This window comes from Pagrus pagrus, assembly GCF_965226575.1.
Source record: "Pagrus pagrus genome assembly, chromosome: 5".
Lineage (NCBI taxonomy): Eukaryota > Metazoa > Chordata > Actinopteri > Spariformes > Sparidae > Pagrus > Pagrus pagrus.
This window is the reverse complement of record NC_140189.1, coordinates 15,232,879-15,245,372: the sequence shown is the minus strand read 5'-3', so window position 1 is coordinate 15,245,372 and position 12,494 is coordinate 15,232,879. Positions and strand designations below refer to the sequence as shown.

The following is a 12,494-nucleotide window of genomic DNA, read 5'->3' as shown; positions in this document are numbered from 1 at the left end:
AGCAGATCTGTCCACAGGAATCATCTCATCATTTGACATCACTTTATATTTATTAATTTGAATGTATCTGTATTTACTGTATAAGTTTGTTAAATAAATGCACAATAAAACTATTAAAGGTGCCATCTGTAAGCATAGGCCACCTGTTGAACTCCAAACAAATAGCAGCCTATCACCACGGTAACTAACTGTTGCTAACTGTATTCTGTTTATGACTATAGCTACTGTTAGCTTGTAAGCTCAGGTAGCCATGCAGCTAGCCGAAGAATTGTTGCTTACAATGCTAGCACAGGACTTGTTTTCAGAAACACAAGTTTTCATGTCCAGGGCTAGCTGATTAGCATGCTAACTTCAGTAGATATCTCTACAGCACAATACCTACATGTCTTTGCCATAACGTCAGCACTGTTATTTCTTTACAATCTGTTGACAATTTAAAACTTTTGGTTTTAAAGTAACATTTTTGCATATTGCACCTTTTAAAATGTGCTGTGTTTATATGTATGTGTGTATTGCAGTACATCTCCAAGAGCGTCCCAACGACAGAGTGTGTGATCAGCCACGGAGCTGAGGGTGCTGGGAACTATGCAGGCAGTCGAATGTCTACCCGCTCCCACCACTCTACCACTGCCTCACATGCTTCCAGGTAAACCGGACACACACACACACACACACACACACACACACATGCAGATGGCTATGTGTACATAAGCTAATATTTCTTTGCAGACTGAATCACCATGGCGTTGTGGTAACAACAATAGATATTTCCAGGTAGAAAACTGGCCATTGATTTGCACCGATAAAGACATATAGTAAAACACGGTGGGTCGAGCTATCTGACATTTCTGTTGTGTTTATTTAATGTACTGTGTTGCGTAACCAACAGGTAAATTAAGCCTCCAAAGTAACGTTAGCGAATATTTTGTTATAATCAAACGTGCATTTTGGATGAATTAGATGTATACACTTTGAAATAGCATCTTGTAATGTAAACAAACACTGTGATCCAGTCTATATAAGATGAGTTTCAGTTGTTAACATTTGTCATAGGCACTATTTCTTTTGTTGAAAGTATCTCCAATGAGGTCTGTGGGTTATCCCGACTAACAGGAGCACTGAGATGTAATTGTGATTCTGAAAAGAAATATTCCTGTTTAATTTCTTTCATGACATTTTTTTTAATGCTTTTGTGCCAACAAAACAAACCATATCTGCTGCCATCCCAATCCATTGTATAAGCGTGACAGCAGATATCTCAGAGACAGCTATCTCAAAACCTGGACAATTCACCAAACCTTGAACACAAATTTTGAAAACCTTCCAGTCAGGTGATGTAATATTACTTGTTGTCAGTGTAGTTCAACTTGTTTAGAAGACTTTTTGTGATGTACTGTAGCACTTTATTCTACAAGTATAATGATAACATCAACTGAATCGAGAGGAGATGAAGTTACATCAGTGGCAGAGTTGTCAGTCATTATATGAAATACCTGTAACACTATTAAAGCAGAATTATGAAAGGTTTCACCTCTGGAGGCTAGAATATCGACTCTATAGACTTATTGCAGTGAGCTTTGGTATACTGTATCAACTTAATAGCTTTTTATTGCCAAAACATTCACAACTCAAGAGAACAATGTGTGTGTATTGTTGGCAGTCTCTGCCATGTTAAAGAAAGTGACTTGATTCAGTGTTTTTATCAAAATAATCACTTGAAGGTACTTTAACAGACAATGCATGTGAACATTTTGCAGTGTAGACTCTTTACCCACTATTCCTTCCTCCTCTGTATCGTCCTGCCTCGTCAGCGCTGCCGTAACCTTTTAAACTTGTTCTGCTAACACCCACACCTGCAGACACGAGGAGCAGACGTGGAGCATGGAGCGAACAGAGAGTATGAACTCAGACTGCCAGTCAGGTGGGCTGTCCAGCTCGGTGGGAACCAGTAAATGCAGCAGCCCGGCATGCATGGCAAGGAGGGCTGCCCACTGGGGCTGTACGGACGTGTCAGGACCAGGGATGCAATACGGGGATTCCTACGACTCTCTAAGAGACTCGCCTCACAGTGACAGGTAGGACAGGTGTGAATATGTGTGTCTGTGTGTGTGTGTGTGTGTGTGTGTGTGTGTGTGTGTGTGTGTGTGTGTGTGTGTGTGTGTGTGTGTGTGTGCATGCATGTGTGTGTGATGGTGGTTGTGACAGATGTTAACTCTGTCTCAGTTCATGCCTCTGCAACACTTTTGCTTTGTTTTGGGGTTCTTCACACCAGCCTCTTCACTCTTTGGCGACCCCAAGTGGCAGTAAATTGTTTTTCAGTGTGTCCAGGACTACAGGATGCTGTCATGTAATGTGAAGTCAGTGTTATCCTGCGACCCAACTGAGTTCCTAGTTAATTAGATATTTCATCAACATCGTTGGTGAATTCTTTGTTGAAAAAGAACGCTCACTAATCTTTGTTGGTGTTTTGGATTTTGTTTGTAAAAGAAGAAATCACTTTCTGTTGTGTGATCAGGGTTAGGATTATTCTGTGAAGGATGCTCATTAAAGGCTCATTTCTTTTTGACTGTTTTGAATAACTGTGGTGTTCCTACCTGACTCCTCTGTTTACCAGTTAGTGGTTTCCTGCATGTCCCAGAATGCCCTCTGACTAATGAACTGACCTGACATTACTGTATTTATCTATATTTGCATTACGTGTGTGCACTTCAACAGATTTTTGATATTTAACATGATATTGCGTCATTTTTTTTCAAATGAAATAACTTGAAAGTGTGGTAAGTTAAGAGGGATGATTTTAGACCATTTTATTTAGAAAGCGAGACGTCTGTACATAATAAGGTCTGGTGATCTGCTGTCTGTTCCATATTGTGCTTCCTATATCATTTTTAACTAGTTTAGATTTTCAGTAGATTTTGTTGTAAGAAACATGTAATTCACAAATCATTTTGGTGTTAAACTGACTCAGTGTTGCAGGATTTGAGATCTCTGCTGTGCATTAACAACTAAGTTAAACTCTGTGAGGTGCGGCATGTGCTGGCACATGTTCAGCAATGTTTTTCATATTCCTGGGACTGACTGAGTGGGTGGCGAGGTGGCTCAGCAGTTAACACTGTCGTTTCATGGCAGAAAGGTGCTGCGTGCGAGCCTCAGCCAGCTGGCTGCGGCGTCTCTGTGTGGAGTTTCCTCCCACAGTCCAAAGACTTGCAGGTCAGATGGACTGCAAACACTAAACTGCCTGCAGGTGTGACTGTGGTTGTCTGTCTGTGTTAGCCCTGTGATTGACTGGCGACCTGTCCGGGGTGTACCCCTGCTGTTTCCCAGTGCATGCTGGGAAGGCTCCAGCCCCCCAGCCCTATAGAGGACAAAGGCTTTAGAAAACAGATGGATGGGACTCACTGGCACAATGACTTGCTACTGCTGTCAGTCCAAGTCACAAAGTATATCTGCATCAGACAAGTGCATCCAACCCCCCACTGATGTACTGCACCGGTTCATTTCATGACCTTATCAAAAATTCTGGTGAGGTGTACTGTGAGGTCAGTGTCAAACTACTGTACCTTAAGGCGTACGTTTCACCCAAAAATAAAAATGTAGTCATTATCTTCTCACCCTCATGCTGATGGAAAGTCAGGTGAAGTTTCGTAGTCCACAAAACATTTCTGAAGCTTTGCAGCAAAACAGCTTTGCAGCATTTTCCAAAACAGCTGAAGTAGATAGGTGACCTACCCTTTATTCCCAAATTAAAATGCATACCAAATGGAAAATTGTTGTAACAGAAAGCAAAACTTGAATATACTGAGTCCCTGAGTTTCCTGAGCTTGTTTGTGTTAACCAGACGTAATCATCTAATACACTAAAAGCGTGCTAGTTTTGGTGGTCTTTCTCAGGCCAGCACATTTGCATGTACGTGTTCAAAGTGTGATGCAATAATCTGCTGTCGTCCTTCCTGTCCAGGTATGTGTCGGCGCTGACCACACCAGCGCGCCTGTCTCCGGTGGAGTTCCACTACCCCCCGTTGCCGCCCCAGGTGCCCACCTTCCAGATCACCTCGCCCAACACAAGCCACGCCCTTTCCCTGCCCCCCGCCGCTGCCGCCTATCACAGAGATGACGATCAGCCGCTGCTACGATGCCCAGATGTACGTAGGAAAAACATACATACATACATACACCTGACTGCGGTATGCGTGCAAGTTCATCCCTCAATGTTTTGACCTCCGCACACTGGCTGTTGCACTCAGCCCCCAAGTCTGTTTCGTCCTACTGAAGGTTCAAAGTGATTTATTTGACATTATACAACACAGGGTTGCATGACAAAATGAAAGTTCATAGTTCCTTCATGCTTTGCATAGTACAAACAATCATTTATATACATATATTTATAAACACACAGTGCATTCTTTGAATTTGCATTGGTGTGAATGGAAGCAGCAGCAATGATGATAATGTCTTTATATTAAAAGTTCAACACTGTCCGTCAACTTCTTGAGCACCAAGCATGTAATACTTGTCCATTTGGAAATCTGTTCCACCTGTCGAGTGCAACAGTGTGATCAGGGATGTTGTGGTGAAGATAGGCCTCTGCAGAGCAGTGTCTGTCTTCCTGTTGTTTGGCCAGCCTAGGTTACATTTCCTCCATTTCATTTTCCTGTGTCTAGACATTAGCCAGGAGCAGGAGCCTCTCCCCTCTCCTCCCTGGGGCAGTCTGGCTGGTCAGATTGGATGGTCGAAAGATGCTGTTGGCAGTGATCATCTCAAAGTCGGCTGCTTTTAATCCAAATCCTGCGCTTTTTTCTCCAATGCTGTTGATTTAATTTCTGTCATTGGTAATCGGTGAGGTGTTTTCAGCAGTAAAGCTGAAAAAATACCAAATCAAAAACAAAACTGAAGCGAAAATTGAAGACTAAATCATCTCACAAAACAGCTTAGCACTGTAGTTTCAAGTTAATACAACTCAAACAGAGGTAAATAGCTCATTTGTTGGGGACTGTTTTCAGTCACAGATCACAGAGTCACAGTTTCTATCTTTTCTTCTCTGTCTTTTGTTTCAGGATGGAAGTTTATACAGGCAGCCGCGGCGTCCACGGCGACCCTACCTGACGGAGAGCACAGGAAGTCTACCGTCCAGCCCCTACCGTCTCCCTGACGACGAGGCCTATGAGACCACGCAGGAGTACGCCTCTTCACGGGAACCCATCCGGAGCCGGCGCCGCCCGCGACGCAACCGCCTCAACGGACACATCTCCCAGCGTTCAGCGGGCCTACGGGACTACAGCTCACAGAGCTTCAGCCAGTCAGAGGAGGAGGAGGAAGAGGAGGAGGAAGAGGATGCTCACGGGGAGAGCACGCCTTTCCTTAGTATGCAGAACATGAACATGGACCCGCCCTTAACCGTCCCGGGTTACCGTTCGTCATCCGGTGCGGACACACGGACTCACCGCGGGCTGAGTCGGCCGGGGACGCGCAGCAACGGGCAGAGCCGCGGCTCCCAGTCGCAGCGCTCCAAGGCTGACAACATGCCCCTTTAAGACTTAACCTCCCCCCCCCGCCACCACCCACCCCCTCCACCTCACACACTCCCCTTCCTCCTACACACAACCAGTGGACTAGAGACCTGCACCTAGGAGAAATATTTTTATTTTGTATAACAGACAGATATTCTAAACAAATGAAATATTTATTTTCATTTCAGCAAAAATTGTCTACTAGCTAACAGCAAAGACTTTTTTTATAATGGGGGGGAAATATTTATATGTAAAGTTTTTTGATTTACAGCATTATGAGAGATGAAAAAATAAGAGAATTACGTGCCAATTTTTTCACAAGTTAGATAAATAGAATAATATTGTGGTGCCTTTTGCTGTATGCTGAAGTCGGAGGTCCCATTGAGTTTTTGTAGCCTTTCTTATAAAGACTCCTCGTTTTTATAGAGACCAACCCTCTTCCTTCCTTTTGCTTTGGTTTTCTCTCTGATTTGGGATCTTCTTCTTTTTGAACTGTGATCTGATTATGTCATCATGCAATATTGATTCCTCCTGTGTAAAAGGTGTCTGTTTACATGAGTATGATCCACGCGATGCGCTCGTTTCACAGGGACATTAGTCACTGACGCAACCGGAAGTGTAGGGTAGTTTTTCTGGGCTGATTTTTGGACGAATCACATCAGTCATTTCTGTCCTCGTTGCTGCCTCTCAGTTGTTTGTTGTTATTTCTGTGAAAACAAGATTGTTAGGGAGCTGGTGAGGGAAAGTGACTCCAGATTCCTGTGTAGGTGTTCAGGGTGCTGCCATGACATTGGTGGTGGTTGCAGTGTGTGTGTGTGTGTGTGTGTGTGTGTGTGTGTGTGTGTATGTGCGTGTGTGTGTGTGTGTGTGCGCATGCCTGTAGTACACCTCATGAAGCCTCATTTGGTTCTCACCTTCCAGGGTGTGGTCTCTTGTTTGACTGACATGCTCCTCTCACCAATCCTCACGCTGCCAGAAGCTCCATTGCACTGTAAGAACCTCCCTCCGTGAGCAGTCATTGGCCAGGGAGCTGCCGATCCAAACCGAACCTAACCAATCCAGTTGTAATCCAGCCTGACTCTGGCCTCCCGTGGACTGCCCAGCCCGCCCGTTTCCTATGCCAGCAGCTTAGAGCCGCACTGTGTCTCAGGACTTCCCCATCGCATCACAGCCAAAAGACTCAAAGCAGAGAGCGCACGTCATTCTCAGTCACAGTTCAGTCCGCAGGCCAGACCCACGTCCCCTCACTCTCTTTCCTGTCCGTCCGTCAGGTTTGTTGCGTTCACTCGTGGCCACGATTAAGGGAGCGTGGGTAAAAACTCTTGGAAAAAGAAGGAAGATTCAGTTGCTTTTTTTCTTTTTTCTTACTTCAAAAGGTTGTGTGTATGTGTGTAAGTGGGCTTGTGTGTCGCTGTGTGTGGGTCACAATGATGAAAAAATGCAGAGACCACATCTGTTCACTATGTTGCAGGGGCGTAGCTAGAAACGCTGGACCCCCTGGGAGGAGGATATCGCTCTGCCCCCCTCACCCCCCACCCCAGTTTTTTTCTTTCTTTACTTATAAAATCCTACTGGAAACTTAACGGGCCTCTCCAGCTGCGGGCCCCTGGAATGGCCTCCACCTTTTTCACCCCTGTAGCGACGGCACTGCTCTGATTGGTTGTTGCGGGTCACTGCGTGCAGGTTCACACTGCTAGAGAGCGAGTTCCTGAGTCTGATTCTACTTTTTTCTTTAGCTCACAGCCAAACAGTGGTATATGATAATACTGATTACTGCATCCTTGATTTGCATTGCTATACCTTTATTGATTGAAACTTCTTTTGCTTGGTCATATTGACTGAATGATCTGTTACGTGTGTGTCTCTGTCTGCCCCCTCCACCCCACATCGCCCCTCACCTTCATGTCTTTCTCACCCCCCGTACCGACCTTCAGAAGCAACTAGCAGATGAATTTAGGCCCCATCTCCAGATACAGACCAGAAACTCTTCCACTTCAGATACACATTGGGTTTAGAGACCCTTTCAAGCTCACCGAGGAAAATGTCAGATACAATACGTCCCTGTTAGAGTTAATTTCCAATAAGTAGAGTTTTTCTGTTTTCTTTCTTCACGCAGGAGATGCATGGATCACAGATGTAGAAAGTATCTTGAAAATGTTGACGAACCCCTCCGATTCAGGGGGAATCATGCTAGAAATTTATAAAAACATTATTTGGGTTCATCGCCCAAAGGTCTGCCTAGTTTTGTCTTACTATTCACTGTAATCAGTCTGGGATTTGCAATGTGGAAATAACTGCAAGTGAGGGTAGTGTGCTTCTAGAGCTAGTTGAATTGTTAACACCCCCGCCCTCTTTCTCCTCACCCTGCACTGCCCTCCTCCCCCTTTACATACACACTAACATTTCACACATCATACACTCGTCACACATATTGAAGCACACACGCACACAGACACAAACACTCAAATCACACACACACACACACACACACACACACACACACACACACACACACACACATCCTCCATGTTTGTGTTTGTCAAGCAGTTTGCCTTCGTCTTTTTTACCTACCGACTCCCCCGCCCCCCCATTCCTCCTCCCCCTCTCCCTCTCCCTCTCCCTCTCCTCTCACCCTCCCCCTCAAACCCCTCTGCATGTCCTAGTGGTACTGGTAGTTGGGTGCATGGAAAAAGCAGCAAGCAAATCGTTTTTCCACTCGGTGAAAAAATAAAAATGTGTCTTCATTTTAACATTCAGCAATAAAATCCCCTTCTCTTCATGTCCATCATTCTTGGAATATGCTAGAAGATTTTTTGCAAGTTTTATCAAAAACATACTACTTGTAAAAGAAGAAAAATCCAAAACCACCCCTTCATATGAAAAATAAAACTTTATTCCTACCATTTTGAAACAGTCCTGTCATCTTTGTCACCAGAAAACAACTGTTGTTTGTTGTTGTTAATTTACAGGCATTTATCGTCCATTATTACTACTTTATTTATATAAACCGAGTTAATAAAATCAAAAGTTTGAGGTGAACCAACTGTACAGTAAGAATGGAGTTGCACGGATAAAGAACACTAGATGGCAGCATTTTACCTTGTCTATAATGTGCTTCGCTCTGCTCCAAAGTGTCTTTAGAGAAGGAATTTATTTTTATGGTTTGTCTTAAATATGTTGAATAATGGCTCACTGCAAATAATGGTAACTTAAATCAAGCAGGCATTTTTCACACTTCTTTCTCACTCCCTGTTGACCGTGTATGCCAACCTACTGTCATGACAACACTATCAGTCACACCTGTACTTCTCCTGCTATAACGGTCAACAACAAACATAACAGTGAGTTTAAATTGATATTTTATAGATATAAGAGGCAACATCTCAATCCAACGTTTTATATTGGGTGTTATTTTTTTTAAAGACATGCAATAGTGTGTGTGACAGATGAGATTTTGAACTGACATGGGACTCACATGGCAGCTGATGCAAATTTGATTTGCGCACACACACACACACACACACACACACACACACACACCACTGTGCTGAATTGAATCTTTGAACTGCATCAGCTGCTCGTTAGAAAACCTTGAGTTAAGATTATTCTGTAAATTGATGAGGACAGAGAACACACTGCTGTAGCGGCTGTCACATTTCTTGCAGGTGCTGTAGGTTGAGCTGAAGCTGTTGCCGTATGAGTGCTGACCAGCTACACCTGCAGCACCTGTTTTAGGTGTCTCATGTCAATGTCAATTTCGTCAAAACACAAGCGATACCAGGTGCACCCCAGGCAGTCCGACTTCACACTTCCGGTTTCACCTGGTAACCTGTCTAGATGGTTTGTGTGAAGAAAGCTGCTCACCTGCCAGATCAGCAGTTAAAGTGTTTGAAAGATAGACTGTGTTGTGGAGCTAGAATAGTGACATAAAGAGTCAGTGATAAAATAATAAAGGTTTGTTTATTCAACATTTAGACTTCCCTTTTAAAGATCAGTGTGTGTCCTGGTGTTGGTGGCAGATTCTGCTGTCATTCATCACTTGTAAAGTAACATGTCATTCCTGTTTGCTCTCTCTCAGTGGGTGTGTCCCTTGTCTACACACACTCATGATCCTCAAAACAAACCTGCTGCGTTTCATCATTGCTCACACACCTCTATGGGAAGTACAGCAGCCTCATCAGCCAGATAAAGGGGAAGTGGGGTCACTAGCGTGGATCACCTGCTTTACTTATCTACAGCGATTCAGTATTCAGTGCCTGAAGGAGCCTATAAAATAGGTAAGCAAAACTACTGCTCACTCTTAATTTACATTTCAGAACCCTCATCTTGTCAAATTACTTATTGTAAATAAGTTGTAACTGTAGTTATGAATGTCATACAGTAAGGTTATTATTTTATGAACATGCAGATGTCGTCGACTGTGGTCATTTCTGTATCCATCTGCTGACAGAACTGTACTTTACCACTTTACTAACTTTTTATTACGGCCCAACTTTAAAGTGAATCCTTGACCTTGGGAACAGAAGTTCACAGGACAGTCTCACCACAAGGTGCATTTAGTAACATATGGAGCTTTAGGCATATGACATGACCTTCAGACAGAGGGAGCCCATTTGTCATGTGATTGTAGATGCACAAGTCGAAATGTTTCCGTTCCAACTTATTACTTAGTATTTAAATATAATCTCATTCTCTTTCGTCTCATCTGAAGACTCCTTCCAACTTTGTTTTACTCTGGGACAGGAGTTTTGAGTGCCAATTTAGGGAGTGGTGTATGATTGAGGACCCCACAGAAAACCCATTAACTTGTTGAAGGATTTATGATTGGTCTCATGATGGCAATTAAACTTTAAATTCCTTGAACACCGAATTCACTTTGCGGATGAGGCAGATGACTTTAGCTCTTCCCAGAGGTCCGACAAAGTTAGAGTTCTCGAAACCTCCTTTTTTCCTTAAACATTTATTCTAGCGTTTATTCTATGGCGGCCTTTCCATCCCCCTTCCACATTGAACTACCAAGTCCTCCTCTGAGATACAGCTTTAACATTGATGACAGAACATAATCCCTGTGACGCTCAGCAGGTGCAACCAGGAGTCATTCTTAACCTGACAGATGCTTGTTAGCATCAGATATAGACTTTTAAAGTTGAAGTACTGAAATGAAATGGTTCAAATATAATACATTACATTTCATGTGACGTTCATGGGCTTCACAAAACACTGATGGCCATTGGCCCGCGAACCCCACTGTGAGAACCCCTGCTCTAGCCTCTCTGTCCATGTGCACACACTAACTCTAGGCTTTCATGGTACATTTAATGTGTTAAGATATCTAAAGGAGACGTATTATACTCATTTTCTGGTTCATAATTTTATTTTGGGTTACTACTAGAATAGCTAAACACGTCAGTCTTCTCACACTGTCCAGTGCTGCAGCTCTGTATTCCCTCCCTGTCTCTTTTTACACAGATTTCAAATATGTCTAAACTAACTTTGTGCATTTGCAGTTGAATGGCGCGTGTCCGATGTCGCTGCCGTAGTGTGTTGATCTGTGTGTGCTGCCCATGCATCTGCATGGCCCTGCTGTTCATCTACGTCGGTGTTGTGGTGTGTATGGAGATGAATACAGGAGCCACACCAGGCAGTGAATATGTCGTACCCGGAACTATTTACTTCGAGGCCAAAGGATCTTATATGAGGAAGAGCCTTGCCCCAGTCCCAACAACCTTCTGGAAGCTCCACACAGATGGGGATCCCCTTTGGAACCGGCTCCAGCTGCCCATGGACCTCTTTTTCAACCCCATCCTGTACCCCAACAACACTAAGAGGGAATTTAAAAATAATGCTTCTCTTGAGTCGCTACTGATGGAAAGTTTCTCTGATGTTATCAACTCAAACGGCACGACAAGAAACATTACCGAGCTACCAGAGCAGATACAAGAGTTTGTGAGACACATGCACAGGAGGGACTACAGAACCCTCTTCCAGCCAGATGGAGTATGTGGGGCTGGAGCGCCGGATCAGAAGAAACCCACTCTGCTTCTTCTGGCCATCAAGACAACAGAGCTGAACTTTAAGAACCGGCAGGCCATTCGACGGGCCTGGGGCCAGGCGGGATGGGTAGCTGGACAGAAGAATAACAGCGGTGGAGGATATGTCCGCAGGGTGTTCCTAATGGCCAAAGAGGACCCGAACGAGCTTGGTGTGGACATATCTGAGTTACTGGAGCTGGAGAGCACACATTATGGAGACATTCTGCAGTGGGACTTCAAGGACACGTTCTTCAACCTCACCCTGAAAGATGTGCTCTTCTGGAGCTGGTTCTCACAGTACTGCCCCCGGGCTCGCTTTGTCTTTAAGGGCGATGACGACGTCTTCGTCAACACCCCAAACATTATAACCTTCCTGCAGGACCAGCTAAAGAGGCCAGACGCAAGCGAGACCATAAAAGACTTCATGGTTGGGGATGTAATAGCTGCAGCTCAGCCCGACCGAAGCATCAAGTCCAAGTACTTCATCCCAGAGAGCTTCTATAAGGGCAAATATCCTGCTTATGCGGGCGGGGGAGGGGTTGTGTACTCCGGCTTGTTGGCAAAACGTCTACACGGGATATCTAAACGGGTTCACTTGTTCCCCATCGACGACGTTTATGTAGGCATGTGTATGACTCGGCTTAACGCTCACCCCACCCACCACCCTGCCTTCCTCACCTTTGACTTTCCTAAACAGGAAGAGGAGGAGCTGTGTGCATACCACAAAATCCTACTGGTTCACAAACGAAGTCCCAGACAGATAGTTAGATTGACGGCTGAAGTGAAAAAGACACAGACGCAGTGTCAATATGTGCCCCTGAGAGACGGAGTCGAGAAGGGGAAAAAAACATAACTGATAAATTTTTTAACTTTAAATGTGACAGCACAGTGCCGTTCATAACGTTACATGAAATTAAATGTTTCATGAAATGAACATGTAATGTTTTGAGACTGTT

General features: G+C 44.2%; 2 protein-coding genes across 3 annotated transcripts in view; both read left to right on the top strand.

Annotated features, from left to right (window-relative positions):
* The window catches only part of nrg2b (neuregulin 2b), a 58,945-nt gene extending 50,534 nt beyond the window's left edge, over positions 1–8,411 (top strand). For both annotated transcript variants that reach the window (XM_084353854.1, XM_084353853.1), the window contains 4 exons: positions 519–646; positions 1,860–2,075; positions 3,958–4,141; positions 5,054–8,411. In XM_084353854.1, coding sequence (XP_084209980.1) covers positions 519–646; positions 1,860–2,075; positions 3,958–4,141; positions 5,054–5,530 — 1,005 coding nt within the window. In that variant the 3' untranslated portion in view covers positions 5,531–8,411. The remainder of the gene's footprint in view (positions 1–518; positions 647–1,859; positions 2,076–3,957; positions 4,142–5,053) is intronic.
* A 2,669-nt stretch (positions 8,412–11,080) lies between these two features.
* On the top strand, positions 11,081–12,391 carry LOC311256915 (N-acetyllactosaminide beta-1,3-N-acetylglucosaminyltransferase 2; the record flags this gene model as incomplete). The annotated part of the gene is made up of 1 exon (XM_084352328.1): positions 11,081–12,391. The coding sequence occupies one exon, from the start codon at positions 11,081–11,083 to the stop codon at positions 12,389–12,391; it is 1,311 nt and encodes a 436-aa protein (XP_084208454.1).
* Between the last annotated feature and the right edge of the window lie 103 nt (positions 12,392–12,494).